The sequence below is a fragment of the Cololabis saira genome, chromosome 1, assembly GCF_033807715.1.
Source record: "Cololabis saira isolate AMF1-May2022 chromosome 1, fColSai1.1, whole genome shotgun sequence".
Classification (NCBI taxonomy): domain Eukaryota; kingdom Metazoa; phylum Chordata; class Actinopteri; order Beloniformes; family Belonidae; genus Cololabis; species Cololabis saira.
In genome coordinates, this window is record NC_084587.1 from 4,561,005 (window position 1) to 4,586,286 (window position 25,282).

At 41.5% G+C, this 25,282-nt stretch overlaps 1 protein-coding gene across 1 annotated transcript in view; it reads left to right on the plus strand.

Moving 5' to 3' along the window:
• The window catches only part of LOC133449893 (dynein axonemal heavy chain 9-like), a 158,823-nt gene that overhangs the window by 116,019 nt on the left and 17,522 nt on the right, over positions 1 to 25,282 (plus strand). Inside the window, 15 exon segments of the mRNA XM_061728799.1 lie at positions 500 to 665; positions 1,893 to 1,995; positions 2,570 to 2,809; positions 4,246 to 4,407; positions 6,224 to 6,420; positions 6,595 to 6,757; positions 7,687 to 7,810; positions 9,648 to 9,790; positions 10,198 to 10,359; positions 10,591 to 10,824; positions 12,279 to 12,359; positions 12,644 to 12,823; positions 14,151 to 14,381; positions 15,948 to 16,142; positions 23,430 to 23,549. Of these exon segments, the coding sequence (XP_061584783.1) occupies positions 500 to 665; positions 1,893 to 1,995; positions 2,570 to 2,809; positions 4,246 to 4,407; positions 6,224 to 6,420; positions 6,595 to 6,757; positions 7,687 to 7,810; positions 9,648 to 9,790; positions 10,198 to 10,359; positions 10,591 to 10,824; positions 12,279 to 12,359; positions 12,644 to 12,823; positions 14,151 to 14,381; positions 15,948 to 16,142; positions 23,430 to 23,549 (2,501 nt within the window).

Genomic DNA, 25,282 nt, shown 5'->3' on the forward strand with positions numbered 1-25,282 from the left:
CTAGATGTCTTAGTTATTAATTCTCAACAAGATATATTGATTGTTTCTCTTGGCAGGATAACTAAATGTTTGCAATGTTGATCAGAAAGCAGATGAGTTTTATTTACAAAGTTCTTTAAACTATTATTTATTAGTTTCAAATAAAGTTTTCTTAGACTCCACAACAGCAAAAGGATGTATACAAATTGGTGTTAATTTAATGGCTTCATGGCAGTAAAAATGCTTGTAAAACCATACTATCAATCTATAAACATTTTTCAAAATGTCTATCGACCCTGTTTACACTGATGACTTGTGCATGTTATTTAAAAAAATGTGCAAGGTGAGTCTGTAAAGACAAAAAAGAAAAGGTATTTAAGGTTCTTCTGTTAAAATCCTGTCTTACACTGAGCCCTGAATCCAGAGCTGAAGTGCTTCAGCTGTTTGGGTCCAGCTTTTTCATCGCTCATGCCTTCCTTCCCGTTTCTGCTCACTGCTCCTTCACTCGTCTCCCACACAGCTGTGCTGGAAAAGCCCCTTGAGAAGAAAGCAGGACGCAACTACGGCCCTCCCGGCAGCAGAAGACTGATCTACTTCATAGATGACGTGAATATGCCCGAGGTGGACGCGTACGGCACCGTCCAGCCCCACACACTCATACGGCAACACATGGACTACAGCCACTGGTAAGAGTGGCATTTAGCGTTCATCTTTTCACCATACCATATGTAATTACTCTGATTGTTCCATATCTGACCTACTGTGTTGAAGTTTGGGGAAATGCCTGTAAAACATATATTCAGTCAATTTTCATTTAGCAAAAAAAGAGCCATAAGAATAATCAGTAGGAAACGATATATCCAACAAATCCATTATTCCTTCAGTTAAATTGTTGAAATTTCAAGAATTAGAAGACTATAGTATTCTGCAATTATGTTTAAAGCTCATAAAAAAACTTTACCAATCAACATTCAGAAAAGATTTAAAAAAAAACAACAAGATTCAGGACTAAATTGATGGAACGTTGTGTTTCTGTGAAAGGAATCAGTTTATGGAACAATCTGAATAAAGAAAATAAAGAATCAAAATCAAACATTACATTCAAAAGAACAATTAAATTATGTTAAGTAAATATAATGAAATATGTTAAGTTTTATTGACATACCCATAGACGGCGGTAATTTTATTTTATTTAATTTTTTTATTTATTTAGTTGTTGTTTTTTTTCATTTTTAATTTATGTTATTGGTGAATTTATTTCTTGGAAAAAGGGGAAGATTAGATAAGATTCTTCTTCTTTCTGCTCCCTTTTCATTCACAATTTATGAACATTTGTATTTGTATTTGTATTGAATTGTTTGTTTTATTTTTTGAATGAAATAAAGAAAAAGATGAAATGACAAACATTCAGTTTTAAACAATTTCCCAAAGTTTGTTGATAGAAAAGGATCCTTCAGTATTGGGGTTTCAGCACCTGATAATATAATACCCTGGTGGTTCAGAGGAACGTCCTGTCTGATTAAAAAAAAGTCCTCTTAATATTAAAGGAGACCTCAGCCTGAGTAACAATATTGTACAGTTTTTATGAGTTTCAAGAGCAGCAGCGTGTGTGATTCCCTGTGAAAGGATTTTGTTGCTCATCTCTCTGATATAGTGCTGCCATTCTGGACACTGGCTGACAAGCTTAGACACGGTCAGCCCATTAGATATATGCTAGGAGGATTTCAGGTATGAAACTGAGAGGAAGGAGGATGCTTCTCAGCCACGCCAGCTCAAGCGGGAGCCGATGCGTCCATATCAGGAAAAAGCACGGAGAAGACGTCTGTGTGTGAGAAGGGTCGTATGTGGATGTTTGCAGGGTTTTTAAATAATGATTTTTGTTCTGTGTGTGTGTTTGTGTGTGTGTTCTGCAGGTATGACCGTAATAAGCTGCTGTTGAAAGAAATCCACAACGTTCAGTACGTGTCCTGCATGAACCCCACAGCCGGCAGCTTCACCATTAATCCCCGGCTGCAGGTACAGAAACACACTCACACGTTTATTCAGCTGGTTAAACAGGTCACAGCTGAAATTACAGCCTTATCTGTAGAATTGTAATAAAGGAAAGGATATTTAATATTGTTATTAAAATTTTAAATATAAGGTTTGAGTCTTATGTTGGGGTTTTGGAGTTGACTTTGACCAAAATATAGACCAAAATAGATGCCCCAAGCATAACATACCAAGTTCCTGTCTCTATCTAGTTGCAAGATCTAGTAAGGATCAAATACCTTTTTATGAATTCCTATATGAAGCCATGAAATGAAATGGACTTTCTTTTTCACAAGACAAACACATTTACAGTTCTAAGGAGCCTCAATTCAAATTTCAGATTCAAAATATTTTATTAATCCCCAAAGAGCAATGAATTAAGTAACATAATTGTATCCAATAACATGATAATTAAACTACTTTGCCAAAGGACAGAAATGAGAGGCTTAAAAGCCACAAAATGCAATTACGTATTTGAGCGCCCTGGAGCTGAGCGTTGCCATCATTAGAAAGGACTTTGCTTCTTCTTGACATGTTTCTGCTCTGTCTCTCTTCACAGCGACACTTTGCAGTCTTTGCATTGTCTTTTCCTGGAGCCGAGGCCCTGAGCACCATCTACTGCTCCATCCTGTCTCAGCACCTGAGGGGCGAAGGCTTCAGTCCCGCCCTGCAGAAGAGCTGCCCCACCCTGGTGCAGCTGGCCCTGGCGCTGCACCAGAGCATCTCCTGCTCCTTCCTCCCCACCGCAGTCAAGTTCCACTACATCTTCAACCTACGGGACCTCTCCAACATATTTCAGGTGATTTTCAGACATCACAAGTGCTACATGGACAGTACCGTATTGGCCCGAATATAAGACGGGGTTTTTTGCATTGAAATAAGACTGAAAAAGTGGGCGTCGTCTTACATTCGGGGGTCTAGACGTTATACCCATTCACAACGCTAGATGGCGCCAGATATCTTTAAAGCGAATGCCGAACTTAACTCCCCAGGCCAAAGCGAACCCCTTTCAGGAAGAAGAAAAATAAAAATAGCAGTAGCATGAAGAAGAAAAATAAAAAATAGCGGTAAGAAAGAAAAGAGAAGAAAATAACAGAAGAGATAACAGAAAATGGAGAAACGTAGCGACAATCTGGAGAAAAGTGGGTCGACGAAGTTATGATGCAAACTTCAAGATCATGATTTGAATGAGGCAAAATAAAATGCTTTTTCTCTCAAATATATGTTATAATCATTTGTTTCAGATGCACTGTAATTATTTTCAGTATAAAAATGTAATTTGGTGTTAAAAAAAAGTATTTTTTCAAACTTGAGTCTTGAAAAAGAGGGGGTCGTCTTATAATCAGGGTCGTCTTATATTCGGGTCAATACGGTATTTAAGAAGACTAAAAGCAGGAAAACATAGTGTCCTTTTTATTCTCCTCACCTCCTCTTCTATTAAAGGTATAGTCTGTAATCATATTCAAAAACATGTATTGTTATACTGGGTGAAATGGTCCTTCCATCCTGAGAGTAGCCAGTGAATAATGTGTTCAGAAAAAGGAAAGAAAAAATCCGACCTCTCTGACAGCTTTAATCCTGTAAAAACTCTAACCAATCTGTTTTTTGCGCACCGAATGAAACGGATTGGTCAGAGGACCAGAGGATTGGCAGGAGGGAAAGAACCAACCAGATGCCTTCATTTTAAGTGGCATGCAAAGCCTGATCTGTCAGCCGTCCCTGGACACGGCTTTTGTTGTGTAAATACAGATTGTTTGACACCCAGAGGTGGCAAAACTATAGATACTTGTGTAAAAATAGTATTTATGATTGTTCTATTTTGTATTTTTTTAAATAAAACAAAGTGTTTTACCACATTCATTGTCATTATTCATTTAGCATGTAAGAAGGTGAGAAATGTAATAGCTTGTTTATGCTGAAATAGTAAAGGAAAGGCATTTATCGTTTTCTATTTTTTATTCAAATATGGCAAAATATAAATAACAATAAATAAACATGAAAATGTGCTGTCCAAAATGTCCTGGAAAACTGGACTACTCTGCCCTGTAGAGGAGGGGGCGGGGCTTAGAGAAGGTGCCACTTTCAAATCTTGCTAGCTCTCCAACATTACTGACTATACCTTTTTAAGAAGGAAATACATGTTTTACCTTTCATTTTTCTCCCTCTGGGGCTATTCTTGGTTTTAAGCTCACGCCCATCACACCGGGCCTTTTTTTCCTTTCCCTCTCTGAACAGGGTATTCTCTTCTGCACCAGTGAGTGTCTGAAAACCCCAACAGACCTGCTGAAAATCTACCTGCATGAATCCAGCCGGGTCTACAGAGACAAGCTGGTGGAAGAGCAGGACATGCAAGCCTTTGATAAGCTGCAGTCGGACAAAGTGAAAAAGTTCTACGAGGTGAGAGTTTTATAAAGTTCGTGGGAGGCCAGAAGATGGGAGGAGGGAGGGGGGGGTGACGGGAGTGAATCATTAGACGGCCTGTACTGCGTCTCGACCTGGACATCAGTGGCCAACGCAGCGAGGAGGAAGAGAAAGGGAGAGAAACTGAATTTTGGGGGGTAAAAGATAGCCCATGGCCTGGAGAGATTTCAGGGGGGGGTCTTAATCAGTGTTGTACAAGGTTTTGGCTGTCAGGGTCTGCACTGTCAGCCTGGCAAATTGCAAATAATTTGAATGGTTTCCTGTCTGCTGCACTCTCCCTGCTCTCTCTGGCTCACATGCACACTAGTCATGCAACAGTGAAGAACAAGTTTAGATGAGGCTTCACTACAGACAGTGAGGGAGAGAAGACAAGACCCTATCCACTCTTCAACGTATTATTAACTCCTTGCTTCTAATGCAAACATTTGTCAGTTTTCCCCTGAGCCACAGAGCAATATGCTACAGTACATGTTTTTGTTAGTTTGATTCTAAACAGAGTTTTGCACTGCAACATTGTACACTTGATACTATGAAAATGAAGGCACCACAGATGACAGACACGTGGTACTGTAGAGGCGGGGGAAAGGATTCCCTCACACCCACCTTGTTTTCAGATAAAGCATGCATCACTAAGAGAAAAATAAAATCCATAGTGAAGTATTTGGGGCCCAAGTAGGGTTGCCACCCGTCCCGTAAAATACGGAATTGTCCTTTATTTGAGAAAAAAACCCGTCCCATACACACGTCTGTCACACACACATCAACACTAAATTTAACAATAATGAACAAAATAAAACACAGGAAACATTAAGGCCAGCAAAGTCTTTGTGGCGGGACAAAAGGACCTGCTGCATTCTGTGCCCAGATCTTTATATATTATTATTATTATTATTATTATTATTATTATTATTATTATTATTATTATTATTATTATTATTATTATTATTATTATTATTAATAATAATAATTATTAATCCAAGTAGGGCTTGGGAATTGGGAATTAAAAGTTGCGTTCCGTATTGAACCAATACGGACATATATTATGCTCTTATTTATTGATGTCATAATATACAGGTGAAGGTCGGAAAATTTGAATATATTGCAAAACGTCATTCGTAGTAAATTTAACTAAAGGTGAAACAAATATATTATTTCTCACTACATGCAAAGTGAGATATTTCAAGCCTTTATTTGTTATGATTTTGGTTTTTATGGCTCACAGTTTATGAAAACCCCAAATAAAAAATAAGTTAAGAGAATATTTTATGAAATCAATAAACAAAAGGTTTAACATATCTTGCTTTGCATGTAATAAGACTAGTTAATATATTAGTTTCACCTTTTAAGTTGAAGTTTTGAAATAAATTAACTTTTACACCATATTCTAGTTGAATTATTGAAATAAATTAACTTTTACACCATATATTCTAGTTGAATTATTGAAATAAGTTAACTTTTACACATTCTAGTTGAATTATTGAAATAAATTAACTTTTACACCATATTCTTCACCTGTAGCTATATTATACATCTTGGCTACATAGCATAGGAGGATATTTCAGTTACTAGTATGGTTGGCTGTCTGTACAGTCATGCAAGTTCACTGCTATTAAAGCACTTTAAACTTTAAATCAAAGCATTTCGTTTTTTCATATAAAATAAACACATTTTTATGCAGTTTAGAAGTTTTGTCCCTGTCCAGACGGTTTAAGCTTCACAGTAACGTTATGCTGAGGAGGAGTGTGTTGCTCTGTGTCTTTACCGCTGTGATGTGTGCGTGTCCCTCCCCGAGGACAAGCAGGAGACTCTGGAGCAGATCAGGAAGATGAACGTGTACTGCCACTTCGCCTGTGGGCTGGGGGAACCCAAGTACATGTCTGCGGAGTCGTGGAGCAGCCTCAACAAAACCCTGGTGGAAGCTCTGACCAGCTACAACGAGGTCAACGCCGCCGTCAACCTGGTGCTGTTTGAGGACGCCATGGCCCACATGTGAGTTCAGCTCTGAAAACAAAGTTTGGGGGTAACAATTCGCTTTGCATCTTTATCTGTTTGTGTTGTGAGCGTCAGACCACGTCTTCGCCCAGCTTTCCCTCAACACTTCCACTGCTTCCTCTTTCACACGGCTCGTCATCCCCCCCCGACTGTCCTCTCCTCCACTTGCAGCTGCAGAATAAACCGGATCCTGGAGTCTCCGCGGGGGAACGCGCTGCTGGTCGGAGTGGGCGGGAGCGGCAAGCAGAGTCTGACCCGACTGGCCGCATTCATCTCCAGTCTGGAGGTTTTTCAGATCACCTTGAGGAAAGGATACGGCATCCCCGACCTAAAGGTCTGAGAATGAAAACACAGAGAAAACATCAGTCTAGAGAAGCCAGTTGATTATTATTATTATTAAGAACTCTCTATTATAGCTTAATCTTCCCTCATCTTAATTACTGCATTACTGCAACATTGTTTGGACTTCGACACATTCAACATATATTAATAAATTACTGATAATTCAAAAAAGGTTTCTCAGAATGATATCACATGCAAACAGATATGAGCCATCTGCTCCCCTTTTCATTTAATATTCATTATTATCCGTCAATAAAATTAACATTTTTCAAACATGTTTATTTATGTTCAAATTTAAAAATTATATACAAGATCTTCCTTCTTCTTTTCATAATTTCTTTTGTGTTAATTCCGATATTCATTCTTATGCCACAAGGCACAAAGATGATTTTAATTTAACGTTTTGTAGAACATGTAAACATCAATCTTTCCCCACTTGTGGAATTCACTCAATAAATCTCTTACATCATCACCATCCTTGCCAATATTAAAAAAAAAAACATTTAAAGAACTTTCTCATTGTTTTATCTTTGTAGTTTTTATTATTTAATCTGAGTTATATTTTCTTTTGTGTTTTTTGTTTTTTTTACTCCCCCTTGTGTAGCTTTTGTTTTGTTTTTTATTCATATATGGAAAGGATTTTTACATGTATTGTTCAATTTGTCTTATATTGCTAAATAAATAAACTAAACTAAACTAAATTAAAAAGTTCTGACAAACACACAGTTATTACATCCCAACTTTGAATTTTCATTAAAATATTTCAGTGCATTTTAGGAAGCATAATGTATGAACTGGTGATCAACACTATTGTCATGGCAACGCTTGTTTCAGGCACAGATCACAGCAACATAAGAAATCTCTGCCCTTCTCTCAGCCTGATCTCCTTGTGTGTGTCCTCTCTGCCCACCCACCACCCAGAGTGACCTGGTGTCCCTCTACGTCAAAGCCGGCCTCAAGAATATCGGCACCGTGTTACTGATGACTGACGCCCAAGTGGCAGATGAAAAGTTCCTCGTGCTCGTCAACGATCTTTTGGCGTCAGGTAACAGGGTTTTTTACTCAGTATTGCACATCATGTTTCACAACTACTCCCTGGACGCTGGAAAAATGGCAGCCCACCGCTCCGAGTGTAACTAGTGACGGGTTAAAAACAAAGGACTCATGTCGGTGTGTTGCGTGAGATATATACTGACAAATAAAGATTTGTCTTGTTATTATTATTGTCAAATCTCTGCAGTGAAATTTCTGCAGCGCAGCTCATCAACTCCACATCATTGATTAAAGTGCAAGCAAAGCTGAAGCTTGCGTGTGCAGTGATGCTTGACGTCTTGAAGTTGCAGCACAAAATGTCTCATAAAGAAATGAGTGATACTGTAGAAGTGTGCTTGTGATGGTTGTAGTTATTTACAGTGATGTACAATTAGTGCTTTTTCACATTAGGTGCAGTTTTGTATTCAAGTTCTAATTTGAAAGACCAAAGCTAGAGTATCTACATTAAAAAGAGCAAATGTTGTCCCTCACGTTAGAATCATAGACCTTAACACTGAGTTTTTTTCAATGACCTAATACTGGATTTTATTTCTTTGTCCCTACATGTTCCAGTGTGACCTTTATCTAATGGTGGCTAATGTGAGCAAAGATTACAAGACAGTGATATATGTTTGACTTTTTACTGTCTCCTCACAGTACTGTTATTTTGCCTATTAGGATGTCAACTGGCCGCAAGTTAACGGTTTCAGTGTGGACAGAGAGTGTCCGATGTCACGCAGCTCAACGCGATAGCAGGACGCTCTCATGCAGTTACACGGATCTTAAACCTGATTTACGGTTCTGCGTTAAATCGACGCGTACCCTACGCCGTAGGCTCTGCGTTGGTGTAATGCGGAACCATAAATCAGCCTTTAGTCACCTCGTGTTCACACAGGAAGATTTAATTGAATTCTAAACAGTTACATCACAGTTATTTACTGCGATTCCTCATCATTTCATTTATGTTACAAGACAAATGAATCATGTTAACTGTAAAGAAATCAAAACACTGAATGTTCACAACTTTATTGTTAAAAAAATAAAATAAAACATAAGTTGTATATAAATAACATTTATGTACTATTGCTGGCTCAAGGAAGGACCGTGCATTTCTTCTGAAGGTGTCGTTGAACAGATTCAGGTGCTTGGAAAATCTAAAACCATGAACAGAAAAAAATGTATTACGGTACTAATAGAGCTCCGTAGCACGGAGTTACACCGGAGCTAAGCTAAATACTTAGCCCATGCAAAGATCATACTTGTAAACAAATATAACTAACATAAAAAATTAACGTCACTTACCGCTGACTCGTGTGCAGTTGCCGGGTCCGTGCTGTTGGAACTGATCCTTTTATGAGGGTAAGTGTTGATGCAAAACCTAATCTTTACTGTCCCTCGTTGTTCAAACAGCCACCGCTTCTGAACAATAGCTGAATCTCCAGCCGGCGGAGTTGGTTGTGGGCGTGGTTTCAGCAGCGGAGGCCAGCCTATGGAAATCTGTTCCTGGCGTTACGTAACGACAGGAGCAGATTCTGAACGGCTCATAGAGGTCACATGACACTGGAAAATTCAGCCGGGCGGGGGGTACAGGCCCTGCAGAATTTGGTAGCTTTGCTCCTTCTCTGTATTGGCAGGCTGAGGGGAGACCACTTTTTATATGTTAAAGCAAGAAAACACCTGTTTTTCATAATAGGTCCCCTTTAAGAGTCTTGGTACGCGGCGTCTGCTCAGATCCAGACGAGATAAGAAACTCCTCATGAGTTCCTCCATAGTTAGAGTTCACTTATATCTGCAGCATCTGCTGCCTGCAAACTTGGTGCCTCTAACGCAGCTCATTTGATTAATTCCAGGGGAGATTCCTGACCTGTTCCCAGATGATGAGTTGGAAAACATCATTAGCAGCATGAGGTCAGAGGTCCGCGGCTCAGGATTGTTGGATACGAGAGAAAACTGCTGGAAGTTCTTCATCGACCGCGTTCGCAGACAGCTCAAGGTGAAGCAGTCAGACGGCACAAAGACCAGTGTGTCTTTCATGAAGGACAGAATCATATTGATAAGTTCAGAAAACTGTTTTTTATTGTTGTGTTTTGATGTATTTGATGTAAGCCCAGTGGATATTTAAAGCTTACAGAAGGCTGCATTTAACTGCTGCTATGTCATTCCTGCAGTATTTCTGCAGGTGTTTTGGTCACTGCTATTATTTGTAATATATTATATTATTTGTAATCAGCACAAATTATCTGTCCCCATATGATAAAATCCCCCTGTTTTTTTTTTACAACTCGAGTACTGGGTATAGTGGCATAGAAAGCACAACAACTATGATTTGTAGATATGTGTGTGTGTTTTCAGCTGAGTGACCCTGCTATGTGTGTGTGTGTGTGTGTGTGTGCGTTGCAGGTGGCTCTGTGTTTCTCTCCAGTGGGCAGTAAACTGCGGGTTCGCAGCAGAAGGTTCCCCGCCGTGGTCAACTGCACAGCCATCGACTGGTTCCACGAGTGGCCGCAGGAAGCACTGGAGTCAGTCAGCTTCCGGTTCCTGCAGGAGGTGGAGATTATCGAGGTGAGAAGGGCTCATATTTTACTGTAAACATCACACACGGAGATGAAGCCACCCCCAAAAAAGCTGCCGTGGCTCAATAAATCGGATATTAACTTCAAGAGCAGACCCGAGGCCAGAAAAAAATGTAATTCCGAGCCTGAGCCTCGGGAGACGTTTCTCTGCAGCTAAATCTTCACAGTCATCTGCTTTATTTCTGAAAAACGAGCCAGTTCTGTGTCTTAATTCCTGCAGCCTCAGGTGAAGGAGTCAGTGAGTAAGTTCATGGCATACGTGCACACCAGCGTCAATCAAACCTCCAAAGAGTACCTGGAAAACGAGCGGCGCTACAACTACACCACACCCAAGTCTTTTCTGGAGCAGATAAACCTCTATCGCAGCCTCCTGGGCCAGAAGAGCAAAGAGCTCACCAGCAAGATGGAGAGGCTGGAGAACGGCCGGCAGAAGCTGCACAGCACCTCCGCTCAGGTGAGGGCTGGAAACATTTACATCTGTGCAACAGCCTCAAAGTCCTAACAGTAAAACCTGAATGTATATTCTTGGCCCCCAAAGCGGTTTTATTTGTAGTTGGGGTTTGCAGGATCCTCAGTACCGGGAGGAATCTTTCTGAAAATGAAAGAGATTCCTGCATACATTGACCTCAACTTAAGCTTTTATTTTCAAGGTTGAAAGAAAAAGTTAAGTCTGACCAATCTAAGAAATATTTGTACCATGTCTGTAGGTTTAGGTGAGATTCAGCAGTGACTCGTCTAGAGAATCTGTGTAGTTTGAGAATAAATCCCAGTTTACTCGACAAAAACACTGATTGATGAGCCCGGACGCAGCCAGCTATCTTGCCATCTTTGCTGGCTGCTTGAAATTATAATGTAACCAAATATACTATAAAAGACAGGAAGCCACCATATAGTTGGAGCCTATCTTAGCTTGGCATTTGCAATTCCTGGGATTTGATATCGGTGCAGTAGAAAAAGAGATGTTGTACAACCTTAAACAATATCTGTGAAATGACAGGTGGTGGAGCCAATGCAACAAAAACTAGTACAATATGCTGTTAGCAAAAGTAAATAAGGAAAGTATTGAACAGTCGTGAAGGCATATCTAAATAGGTGGCTTTGCAAACGACTAAAAGGGTGGCAAACAATCAAAACTGCTAAATGTATTCAATTTACCGTAACTGGGGTTTTTCCCTCAGCCTGTAGTGTTTACAATGATCTGTTTATTTAGTGATGGAAGGATGACGGAAGTAAACATCTTAACTTACAAAGGCAATAGCCTTTTCTAGATGTGTCAGAGGGAGGAGTGGGGTTGAGGTTTGTTCTCTATGTGAACTGCAGTGGGTCTAAATTGGCCCTGGTGTGATCCATCACATGCCACTCACAGCATCTCATGGCTACAGGGCAGCAGTCGTTCACGGAGGCGGGATTTGGCATCCTGGGCTGCTACTGTTGTTTTTGCTTTTGAAACTGACAGACACGCCGGCCCGGCTGAGAAAGATGTTAAATCACCCCAGTCTGGCCTTCGGCAGGAGGGTCCCCCCTTATGATCCAGGTCCTGGTCCAGGTTTCTTCCTCCTAAAGGGGAGTTTTTCTTGCCACTGTTTGGCTTAAGGCTTTTCTCCCACTAGGGGAGTTTTTACCTGCCATTGTTTATGTAATAACTGCTCGGGGGTCATGTTCTGGGTCTCTGGAAAGCGTCTAGAGACAACATCTGTTGTATTAGATGCTATACAAATAAAATTGAATTGAATAGGATGTAAACATTTTCAAAGGAATAACTTTTATATTTTAGATGCAACAGCCTGTTATTAGTATGTTCCCACCTGAACCTCTGTGACTTGGGGCAACCGACACGTGATTGGGGCTTTCAGAACTTGAACTCTGTCATGAACATCAGTCAGTGACATCCTCCTCTTTTTCCTACAGGTGGACGACCTCAAAGCCAAGCTGGCCGCTCAGGAAGTCGAACTCCAGCAGAAAAACGAGGATGCTGACAAACTGATTCAGGCAAGACCATAACATATCATGTCATATATCACATCACATCACATCACATCACATCATATATTTTAAATTCCACTGATTTTTGTCAACAAAATCCAACATCTGAAGCTGCAATTATCAGAAGTTTATCATCTCCACCTCAGACCTAACACCACAGTCAATGGTGTTGGGTTTTAAAGTGGTGAGGAGCAAAAGTTCTTTTAGCAGTAAATCCCTGTTAGGTTTGCTGTGGTACTGATAGAACGTGCAACAAGACTACTGCAATGACTACTTTTTGCTTTCCTTAGGTGGTTGGGGTAGAAGCTGAGAAGGTGTCGAAGGAGAAGGCGGTGGCCGACGCGGAGGAGGAGAAGGTGGAGGCCATCGCCGTGGTGGTCACCGGCAAACAGAGAGACTGTGAAGAAGACTTGGCCAAGGCAGAACCAGCTCTCCTCGCAGCTCAGGAGGCCCTGAACACTCTCAACAAAGTTAGTTTGGTTTTTATCACTCACAGTGAATTATTGTCACACTTTATCCTTATCTGTCTCTCAGTTTTTGTCCTTTTTTAACCCTTGTGCTGTCTTCCGGTCGAGGAAGGAGGAAGAGAAGAAGGGAGGAAAAAAGGAAGGAAGGAAGAATGGAAAGAAGGAAGGGAGGGAGAAAAGAAGGAAGGGAGGAAGGAAGGAAGGAAGGAAGGAAGGAAGGAAGGAAGGAAGGAAGGAAGGGAGGGAGGGAGGGAGGAAGGAAGGAAGGAAGGAAGGAAGGAAGGAAGGAAGGAAGGAAGGAAGGAAGGAAGGAAGGAAGGAAGGAAGGAAGGAAGGAAGGAAGGAAGGAAGGAAGGAAGGAAGGAAGGGAGAAAAGAGGAAATGAGAAGGAAGGAGAGAGCAGGAGGAAAGAAGGAAGGAAAGAAGGAAGGAAGGGAAAAAGGAAGGAAGGAAGGGAGGGAGGGAGGGAGGGAGGAAGGAAGGAAGGAAGGAAGGAAGGAAGGAAGGAAGGAAGAAAAGAGGAAGGAAGGAAGGAAGGGAGAAAAGAGGAAGGGAGAAGGAAGGAGAGAGCAGGAGGAAAGGAGGAAGGAAGGAAGGAAGGAAGGAAGGAAGGAAGGAAGGAAGGAAGGAAGGAAGGAAGGAAGGAAGGAAGGAAGGAAGGAAGGGAGGAAGGGAGAAAAGAGGAAATGAGAAGGAAGGAGAGAGCAGGAGGAAAGAAGGAAGGAAAGAAGGAAGGAAGGGAAAAAGGAAGGACGGAAGGAAGGAAGAGGAAGGGAGGAAAGAAGGGAGTAAAGAGGAAGGGAGAAGGAAGGAGAGAGCAGGAGAATTAGGTCATTTTGACCCAAAGACAGTACAAGGGTTAAGAAAGCTTGTGTTCTTTTTGCTTTGATTGATTTTTCTTTGTTTTCTCCGCTTTGGTGGAATAATAAGGTTTGTCCACACGTCCCTTGAACTGTATAAAAAAGATTATTGAATTACAGGATTTAGCCTGGTCTTTGCAGGAATAATGTGGTCTCTATGTTCTGAACACATTTTGCTTCATCCCTGCATCCCGTCCAGGTTTATGGGCTAAAGAAAAACCTCTGTGTTTAAAAGGTGCTCTCTGTTCAAACAGTTCAATCACCGCTTAGAGCTCTCTAAACACGTCTTAATTACAATTCTCTGTTGTCTTCTCAAAGTCAGCACAGGTACTTCTTTCTTTTTTTTTTTTTTTAAATCCTTGCCATTTCCTGTCTTTTCCCCCCAGAAGACCACAAGATGTACAGTTGTTCAAAGTCAATTAAATTACTTTTTTTCCCACCCATTATTCCCCCAACTCTCCCCACTTCAGAGCAATTTGACGGAGCTGAAGTCCTTCGGTTCTCCTGTGACGGCGGTGACCAACGTCACGGCGGCCGTCATGGTGCTGATGGCGCCCAAAGGCAAAGTCCCAAAGGATCGCAGCTGGAAGGCCGCCAAGGTGATGATGGCCAAAGTGGACGGATTCCTGGACTCTCTGATCAACTTCGACAAGGAAAACATCCCGGATTCTTGCCTGAAAGCCATTCAGCCTTACCTGAAGGTGAGTGTTCCAGTTAGCCCTCACACTCCCTGAAGTTGGACCCACCGTGCAACGGCTGCTGCTGCTACACATTCAATTCATAGCTCATCATTTTAGCAAGGACATGTTTATAATGACAATGGCAAATTATGGTTGTCAATCATCCAACTGACAGCTAGAGAAAATTGGCCAGTAAATTAAATGTTCCAAATTTAACAGTCGTCCTGATTATGAGGTTTAGTTTAGTTTAGTTTAGTTTAGTTTATTTAGTTTAGTTTTTTTTTTTGACCAAAAAGGTATAGGCTGAAGCCTCATGGCTTATTTTGCCTATCCTTTTCAACAAAAGGCAGACTACAGAAAAGGAAAAAAGATACTAATAAGAAGAAAACGAAACGAACAAACAAAACAAAGAAAATGAACAAAGAAGAGAAGAAAATAAATGTGGTCACTCACGATTGAGGACAGCATAATTTAGACAATTGGATATTTGATATCAAGATAATTTATATTAGTGTTCTATATTTATCTATTATTTTAGATTTATAATTTTTTTTAATTTGTAAATTGAGCTACTTTTTTTAGTTCCTCATCCAGGTGGTTCCACAGTTTCACCTTCAACACCGATACACCTTGACATTTTTTTTGTTCTTGGCCATTTCTGCTCAAAAATGCCATAGCCCCTTAGGTTGTACCTGCTTTCCCTCACCAGTTAGTTAGTTAGTTAGTTAGTTAGTTAGTTAGTTAGTTAGTTAGTATTTACCTGGAACAACTCCAGGATACAGTGTGGGAGCATCTGGTTGTGTGCCTTGTACATTGTTATTGCTGTCTTGAATTTGATTAAATCGTATAATTTTATGGTGTTTGACCGGATGAAAAGTGGATTTGTTGGTGCGTAGTATTCAGCAATTCTGATTGCTTTTTTTTGGAGTAGAAATATTGGATTTATATTTGTTTGATAGTTATTCCCCCATATTTCCACACAGTAACTGGTGTGTTGTGGAAGTACGAGGGAACAATACAGTAGATACAGTGAGTTCTGGTCCAAATTTGCTTTCATTTTGTACAGTATAGCTATTGTTTTGGATAATTTCGATCTTAAGTTATTAATGTGAGGTTTCCAGTTTAGTTTGCTGTCAATTATGATGCCCAGAAATGTGTTTACATGCACTTGATCGATTTCAACACCGTCAAACTTGATTTTGATCTGTTTGTCAATCCTGCGGTTTCCAAAGATGATGAATTTTGTTTTGCTTAGATTTAATGACAGTTTATTGATGTCAAACCAGTTTTTCAGAGGTTTAAGCTCTTTTTCAACTGTTACCTGGAGTTGCTCCAGGTGTTTCCCTGAGCAATACAGACTTGTGTCGTCTGCGAACAGAACACATCTCATATTTGTTAAAACATCATATAGGTTCAGTGGAGCGCAGCACTGGGATATGGCTGAGGGTCTCGTGGAATTCTGCTTATTCTCGTTACCACTTTTTCCAGACATACTGCGGTTCTGAGGGACAGTTTTTTGCTAATAAGTGTTGACTCAAGAGCATGTATCTGTATCCCACGTGTGCTTCTGTTCTCGGTCCTCTCCAGGATCCAGAGTTCCACCCAGATCTCGTGGCCTCCAAGTCCAACGCAGCAGCGGGTCTCTGTTCCTGGGTCGTAAACATCCTCCAGTTCCACAAGGTTTTCTGTGAGGTGGAGCCCAAGCGCAAGGCTCTGAGCAAGGCCAACGCCGAGCTGGACGGTGCACGGGAGAAGCTCACCACCATCAAGAAAAAGATAAACGTAAGCTGCTGCCCTGAAACCTCAGCACGTAGCAACGAAAGACATGTGAGACCTCGCTGAAAGAAGGGGAGGGGAAGATTTTTTTTTATTTTACACTTCGAGAAATAAGTTGAAATGTCGAGAAAAAAGTTGAAATACAATTCCGAGAAAAAAGTCGAAATGTCGAGAAAAAAGTCGAAATGTTGAGATTAATGTTGAAATACAATTTCAAGAATAAAGTCAAAATTTCGCCTTTTTTCTCAACATTTCAACTTTATTCACAAAATTTTGACTTTTTTCTCAACATTTCGACTTTTTTCTCGAAATTGTACTTCAACATTAATCTCGACATTTCAACTTTTTTCTCGAAGTGCATAATGAAAAAAAAAATCTTCCTCCTCTAAAATATTATTTTAATTTTTCTCCTGCCTGGCCCTGATACTCTTCCGTACAGTTGACACATGAGCTCTTCCAGTAATGATTTACCACCAGCTTTTCATCGACACAAAGCTGCTCTGAGTGCCTTTAAAGGCTTTTGCTTTTCATTCATCTAAAACCAAATCCATCAACCTAAAACCCCTCATTGATAAAAGCAGCTGTAAATAATTATTCCTGGCATTTGACATTCAGCACATCAGAGGGCCAGCGAGTCCCAGCAGAGAGCGAGGCTCGGGACTCCGCGGCTGCTTCCATCAAACCTGTGGAGTGCAGGGTGACGACTGTTAATAAGATCCAGCATGACCATATTCCAAATAAATCCATAGAGGAGCGAATGACAAGTTTTACCCAACTTTTATTGCTCTCTAAAGTACCTTTCACATGCAAGCTAAATGTCTTTCTTCTCTGTCTAGTACAGGGGTCGGCAACCCAAAATGTTGAAAGAGCCATATTGGACCAAAAACCCAAAAAACAAATATCTCTGGAGCCGGAAAAAATGAAAAGTCTAGTATCTATAAGCCTTAGAATGTAGGCAAATGTTGAAATGCGGGGGCTTCCGGTTGGTGAGCAGATGGAGTAGACGTGTTTTGTGAGTGCTCCCGTGAGTGCCAAACTTTTTAAACCACCAAGCCCTCAAACTTTCAAACTTTTTCCTTTAAAAAGGATTCCCTGTTACTGTTTTTCTTTTTTTTTGTCTCGAACGAGCCCACTTACCTCCGAGATGGCTTCGAAGAGCGGCAAGTCGGGCAAGAAGGACGACGCTGGCGCTGTCTTAACCCTGGCGGCCATTACCACGTTGCTGGAGGAACACCGCGCTGCCCTGGCCGCCGAGTTCAAAAATACTTTCAGTCAGCTCGACTCCAAACTCGACCAAGCGCGGCTCGCGGTCGAGGACCATGGCCAACGTGTTTCGTCCCTTGAACTCGCCACAGAAGACCTCAGCCAGCGAGTTACGGACCTTGAAGGCATCTGCTCGACTCTACGGGATGATAATGCTCGGCTGAAGGCTAAGGTGGTGGATTTGGAAAGCCGAAGCAGAAGGCAGAACATCCGTATCCTGGGCTTACCGGAGTCGACCGAGCGCGGGTCTCCGGCGGCTTTCTTCTCCAAGCTGCTGTGTGAGGTGTTCGGGAACGATACGCTGCCGTCACCGCCAGAAATAGACAGAGCGCACCGCTCGCTCGCCGCCAAGCCGGCCCCGGGACAGAGACCGCGTCCGGTCATCATCCGCCTTCACCGGTACCAGACGAAAGATATCCTCGTGAGGGAAGCGCGCCGGAGAGGAAAGTTGGAATATCGCGGCCAGCCCATCCGGATATTGGAGGATTACAGCCCCGAAGTTGCCAGCCAACGAGCGGAATACAGCGGAGTCATGTCGGAGCTCTACCAGCTTGGTCTGAGGCCGGCTCTGCTCTTCCCCGCCCGGCTCCGGCTCACGCTGTCCGGGGGGGCCAGGAAGTGGATCGGCTCCGTGGATGAGGCGCGCAAATTCATCACGAGTCGCAGCAAAGCTTCAAACCCGCCGTAACAGGACTGTTGGAGGCTGTCACGGCTCCGCCTGCAGCCCGGTGCGGCTCACTGACGCTCACGGACTGACTTTTTTTTTCTCTCTCTTTTTTTTTTTACGTGAGTCACATTATTCCTGAGGGGAGGGTGAGTAACCCCGCGACAACCAGTATTTTCTCTGTTGTTAGTTGGACTGCCCCTTTGCAAATATTATTAATTTGCAGTTATTTTTGGCTATTTGAGGGAAGGGGAAAAATAAGTGGTGAAGAGGGAGAGAAAAAAAAAAAAAAGCTTTTCCGATTTACCTATAAGTTTTGTAATAATTGTAAGCTGTTAACCTTACTTTTACGCTGCTTAAGTCGGACGTTTTATATTTTATATTTTTGTACAAATATTTCTGGGCTCATATCGGGACTTACAGGTCAAGATTTGAGAGGGTATTTCTTTTTTTTATTCATATCTACACGTTTTAAGGTGCTAATATGTATACACCCATGATACGGGAGCAAAAGCTATTAGTGTGTAGGATAGGAAGATGCGTTATTGCACTTTGTTTGTTTTGAAGAGCTAGCTTTTTTTTTATTTTTCTATAGCAGCTGTCTTAGTTGGGGAGGGTGGGTCGGGGGGATATGTCACTGCCAGAAACTTTGCATTAACTCTTTTCAACTCATTACTTAATGTGGGTCACATTCAACCTCCTTTCCGTTTTCTTTTTTTTTGCCTAGGTCATTGTGCACACCTAATTTTTCTTCTTAGATATTATGAGTAGATACTTGAAGTTGGTGAGCTGGAATGTTAAGGGTCTGAATCACCCTGTTAAGAGGAAAAGGATCTTCTCACATCTAAAACACCTTAAAACAGAAATAGCCTTTCTACAAGAAACTCATATTCGCAGTTCTGATAATAGCCGCCTGTTCCCGAGGTGGTCAGGGCAGAGATTTCACTCCTCCTTTCAAGCTAAGGCCCGAGGAGTTTCAGTTCTGATCAGTCAGGATGTTTCATTTGAGCAGCACAATGTGATTTCTGACAAGTTTGGTCGCTACGTGATCGTTTCTGGGAAATTATTCAATACATTGGTCGTACTTGTGAACGTTTATGCCCCTAATTCAGATGATGCAGTCTTTTTTGAACGACTGTTTTCACTGCTCCCTGACCTTAATACATATTCTCTCATACTGGGTGGTGATTTTAATTGCTGGCTCGACCCAGTCCTAGACCGATCCTCTACCAACCCCGGCACAGCAAGTAAGTCAGCCCGTCTTATTCAGGCGTTCCTTTCTGACTACGGTGTTTGTGATGTGTGGCGTTCTTTACATCCATGTGACAGAGAATACTCCTTTTTCTCACAAGTGCACCACACATACTCGAGGATTGATTATTTTTTTATTGATAATCAACTGATTCCCCTGGTTCATTCCTGTGCTTATCAGAGCATTGTCATTTCCGACCACGCTCCTGTGGTTCTAACCATGTCCCTTCCTGACCTACCTCAGAGAGACAGACAGTGGCGATTCAATTCAACTCTGCTGTCGGACACAAATTTTGTTAAATCAATGGAAACGGAAATAGCCTTTTTCCTATCCACGAATATGACTCCAGGAATGTCTAGTCTAACTGTCTGGGATTCCCTCAAGGCTTATCTCCGGGGACAGATTATATCCTACACTGCTAGGGTGAGGCAAAAATCTTATAGGGAGCGATCAGACCTTGCCCGCCAAATCAAAGAGGTCGATGAAGAATATTCTCGGACTAAATCCCCAGATCTTTACAAAAAGCGGCTAGAACTTAAAACTAAATTTGACCTGCTTACCACTCACCCAATTGAACAGTCACTTCTGAAAAGTAAAACCAGGTTTTATGTTTATGGAGACAAATCTGACAAATTATTAGCCAACCAACTTAAAGGCTCTAAGGCTAAACAAAATATTTCTAAGATTCGATTACCAAATGGCCATGTAACTACAGACCACTTACTCATAAATGAAGCATTCAGGGACTTTTATACCCAGCTATACACCTCGGAATCTCAGACTGATCGAGATGAGATTGCAGACTTTTTAAATAGTCTTAGTATTCCCAGTCTTTCACCAGATCTAAGGAAGACATTAGAAGAACCGATATCCCTGATGGAAATTACTCAAGCCATTTCTTCACTGCAGTCGGGTAAATGTCCTGGCCCTGATGGCTTCCCGGCGGAATTTCTAAAGAAATTTTCAACTCTGCTTTCCCCATTGCTATCTACAGTTCTTTCAGAATCCTTCAGCCACGGTTCCCTCCCTCCTTCTTTTTCGGAGGCCTGCATCACCCTCATAGCTAAAAAAGGGAAGGATCCTGCTGAATGCGCCTCCTACAGGCCCATCTCCCTCTTAAACACAGATGCTAAAATCCTAGCTAAAGTCCTAGCCCATAGGCTGGAGAATGCCCTCCCCACAATTATATCTGAAGACCAAACTGGCTTCATTAAAGGTAGGCAGTCTTACTTCAACACAAGGCGACTGTTCAATATTATCTACTCTGCCTCTGAGGCTATCCCTGAATGCGTTGTCTCTCTGGATGCGGAGAAAGCATTTGATCGCGTCCAATGGGATTATCTCTTTGCTGTGCTGGACAGGTTTGGTTTTGGTCCGAACTTTGCTCTGTGGATTAAACTTCTCTATTTACACCCAACAGCCTCAATTCGTACTAACTCTCAACGGTCAAAACCATTTAATCTGCATCGTGGAACCCGTCAGGGGTGCCCCCTTAGTCCCATGCTTTTTGACATGGCTATCGAACCGCTTGCCACAGCGCTCCGATCTTGTGAGGATGTGTCCGGTATCTGGAGAGGTGGCAGGGAACATAAGGTCTCGCTTTATGCCGATGACCTCTTGCTTTTCATCTCTCACCCTCTGGCCTCATTACCCCCTGCGCTGTCACTTCTCAGTCAGTTTGGGAAACTCTCAGGCTATAAACTGAATCTCAGCAAAAGTGAGCTTTTCCCTACCAATCTCGAATCGCATGCTTTAGACCTTTCCAATTTTCCCTTTAAAATCGTAAATGACAAATTCTCCTATTTAGGCATATCTGTGACAAGGAAACACAAAGACCTGCTCCAAGAGAATCTTATCTCATTGTTAAATGAGACCAAACAAACCCTTACACAATGGTCACCCCTGTCAATGTCTCTTGTGGGTCGCATCAATTCAGTTAAAATGACCATTTTACCTAAATTTTTGTACCTTTTCCAGACCTTACCACTCTTTATTCCTGGTTCTTTTTTTCAGTCCCTTGACTCAGTTATATCTTCATACCTATGGCGGGGTAAACGGCCACGTTTGAACAAAACTCATCTTCAAAAAATTAAGTCTGCAGGTGGTCTGGCCCTCCCAAACTTTCGTTATTATTATTGGGCTGCTAACCTGCGCTGCCTTGCATTCTGGTCCTTCTACTGCGACGGCGCTGACCGCCCTGACTGGGTGGCGATGGAGTTACATCCAACTGATGACCTGTCAATTCCTGCCCTACTCGGCTCCTCACTTCCACTTCCTTCACTTAAATCAATCAAAAACCCAGTGGTTAAACATTCTCTTAGAATTTGGGCCCAATTTAGGAAGTTTTTTGGTTTTCACAGCTTCTCTCTTCTTAGCCCCATTGCATCAAATCACTCTTTCAAACCATCCCTTGAGGACCCCACCTTCCAGGAATGGCACAGGAGGGGTATGAATCGTTTTAGAGATATGTTCATAGACGGCACCGTGGCATCTTTTGAGCAGTTAAGTAGTAAATTCAGCCTTCCAAAATCACATTTCTTTAGGTATCTTCAGGCTAGACATTTTGTTCTTTCCCAGACACCCAGCCCTGGTGCACCGATAGGCTTGACCACAGTTGATAAAGTTCTTGCCACAGACCCATTCAAAAAGGGGCTCATTTCGTCTTTCTATGGCATGTTGCTGGACCTTAGGAGTGCCCCTACAGATAAACTCAAAGCAGCATGGGAGCAGGACTTGGGGCTTCCCTTATCAGAGGATACCTGGGAGTCCATACTCAAACTGGTTAATATAACCTCCCTGTGCGCACGTCACTGCTTAATTCAGTTTAAAGTGGTACACAGGGCTCATATTTCCAAAGCAAAGTTATCCTCCATGTACCCAGATATTAGTCCATACTGTGTAAGATGTAAGGTAGCAGAAGCATCTCTCATCCACATGTACTGGTCCTGCCCATGTCTAAACAAATACTGGATGGAAGTATTTCATACTCTCTCTCTGGTGCTTAAAATCAGATTAGAACCAAACCCACTGACTGCCCTGTTTGGGGTCATGGAGGGAGGAAGGAAGTTAACCACTGCACAGGGGCACACTTTGTCTTTTGCCTCCCTTTTGGCTCGTCGGGCAATTCTGTTCAGGTGGAAGGATCCCTTCCCTCCTACTCGTGCACAATGGCTGGAAGACATCATGTCCTGCTTAAAACTGGAGAAAATTAGATACTCGCTTCAGCAATCAAATAAGTTCCAGAAAGTGTGGGGACCTTTTCTAGAAGCATTCCAGACCCTGTGAACTATACTTCATATTTCTTTTGTATTCCTAGTGCAGGCTTTTGATGATAGAGTGACCTCATATTGTGATTAGTAATCTGGCAGTGACATGGGAGGGATTAGTTTGGTCTGTAGTTTGTTTTTGTTACTATTTTATATTTTTTCATACTGTTTAATTGTTTTTTACATTTTGTACACTGGTGTATGCTATGATTAACATGCCCATGCCTACTCAAAATATTTGTAATTGACATGCAGCATTTCACCTTTTTTACTTTGTGAAAATTTTAATAAAAAGATCTTGAATTAAAAATGTTGAAATGCGAAATGTCAAGAAAAAAGTCGAAATGTTGAGAAAAAAGTCGAAATGCCGAGGAAAAGGTAAAAATTTTGAGAAAAAAGTAAAAATGTCGAGATTAATGTTGAAGTACAATCTCGAGAAAAAAGTCGAGAAAAAAGTCGAAATGTTGAGAAAAAAGTCAAAACTTTGAGAAAAAAGTCGAAATGTCGAGAAAAAAGTCGAAATGTCAAGATTAAAAAGGAAAGGAAAAAGGAAGAAAAAAAAGGAAAAAAGAAGGAAAAAATGAAAAAAGAGAAAAAAAGGAAAAAAAGAAGAAAAAAATGAAGAAAAAAAGGAAAAAGAGAAAAAATAAGAAAAAAATGAAGAAAAAAGGAAGAAAAAAAGGAAAATAAAGTCAAACATTTTTGAAAAAGCTCCAGGGAGCCACTAGGGCGGCGCTAAAGAGCCGCATGCAGCTCTGGTTGCCGACCCCTGGTCTAGTAGGACCGCACTGTAATGTAACGAACACTGTTTTGAACATTTTTCTGCACGTTTCTCTTTTGCTTCCCAGCTCCTTGACGAGAACTTGGCCAAGCTCACAGCCCAGTTTGAGAAAGCCACTGGGGAGAAGCTCAGGTGCCAGCAGGAAGCCGAATCAACGGCCAACGTCATTTCACTGGCCAACCGTTTGGTGAGAAGAGCACCAGCATGACAGCACCACACACTCTCACAGCTGTATAAACAGCTGCGCTGCGTATCCGGCGGGTCGGTTTGTGGTCAGGATTAGCCGGGGTGAACTACACTCCCCTGCTCTGATGTAAAAGCAGGTAGCAGATTCCATGTCTGCCGTTGTACAATTAGCTCAGTAAAGACTCTGCGACTCATTCAGCAGCTGATTCATTCACTCCGTGACTGAAATCCCGTTCGGTGTCTGAGTTCAGATCTAAATGAGAGGCTTGTAGATGGGCCTGGGCGATATATCGAGTATAGTCGATGTATCGCGGCTTCTACTCTGTGCGATGTACAAAATGACTACAGTATATCGTGAATATTCAAGTATACATTGTCACGCATTTGCGTTTAGCATTAAATTACAGGCTTTTCTCCATAGACATATATACGTAGACGCCCCATTGAGTGCTTTTGCCCGCTGCTGCGATACGTCAACGATTCCGCCATATTATTATATCGGATGTTCAAGACTGCGCTGTAAACTAATACTAAGTAAATGGACTTATTTTCATAAAGCGCCTTTCTACAAAGAAAAGTAAAGGAGGAGAGGATGAAACATTGCAGTCCCTACACCTACAATAGTCTGAATATAAAGGTGCTGCTTTGAAATGACACTTTTTATGTTTGTGCCACTCACTGCTTAGTAACTGTTTAATAAATAAAATTTTGGTACATTTGACTTATTCTCCTTTTTGCATGAAAGTTAGTTAAAATTAGCATATATTAATGCAGTATGAACACAAATGTTTTAATGTAGACATAAAGAATCATCACACTGGTGTGATTGTAGGCATCAAAGTATTAATTCAAGGCTAAGGCAAAATATCGAGATATATATCGTGTATCGTGACATGGCCTAAAAATATCGAGATATTAATAAAAGGCCATATCGCCCAGCCCTACTTGTAGATTAATCCCATGGTCCGCTGACGTCAGTGCCGACACCTACAACTACACGCGCTGTTTGACGTTGGAGTGAAAGTCACGCTGACTTCACATCCACATCCACAACTTCTTAAATGTCAGCTTCCTTTTTTAGCTTTTCCCAGCGGTTTTGTTGCTATTTGTGAAAAGGAACATGTTGTAAATGAATTCTGTCCACGAATACAAATGTTTAATGAGCAGTTTTACGGGTTTTGATGTTTCCTGAAGATATTCAAGATCGTATTCTTCACTTTGATAGCTGGACTTTTTACATGCAGTGATATAGTTTTAGGTTTTACATTTCTAACAAATTCATGAGCTTTTTTTTTAGGTTTCTGTGTTAAATCCAAACAGAAATATAATCTGTTTGATGCATTTATCTATCCCGCTCTATACATCAGTGTATGAAAACATTTATAAATAATCAATTACAGAATCAAGTATCTGCATCACCAGCAGCTCAAGAGTTCGTCATTATAATTAAACACTTTGGGCCAAATCCACAAAGAATAGATTGCGCCCGCAAATAACGCTGTGAATTGCGCCGCATTTGCGCCCGCAATTTGCCCCGCTTTAAGGTCCTATTCACAAAAGATTTTGCTCTAATGATATACCGGCGCAGACACACCCATAAAGTTTTGGAGCTGAGTGCAATTTGCACTTGTCTGAGTCGAGCAGAGCTGTTTCCAGTGTTCTCCATATTTCAGCACACAGATTGGTCCATAATGAAAACTGCAGAAATAAAAAATAAAGCGAGTGAAAATAAAA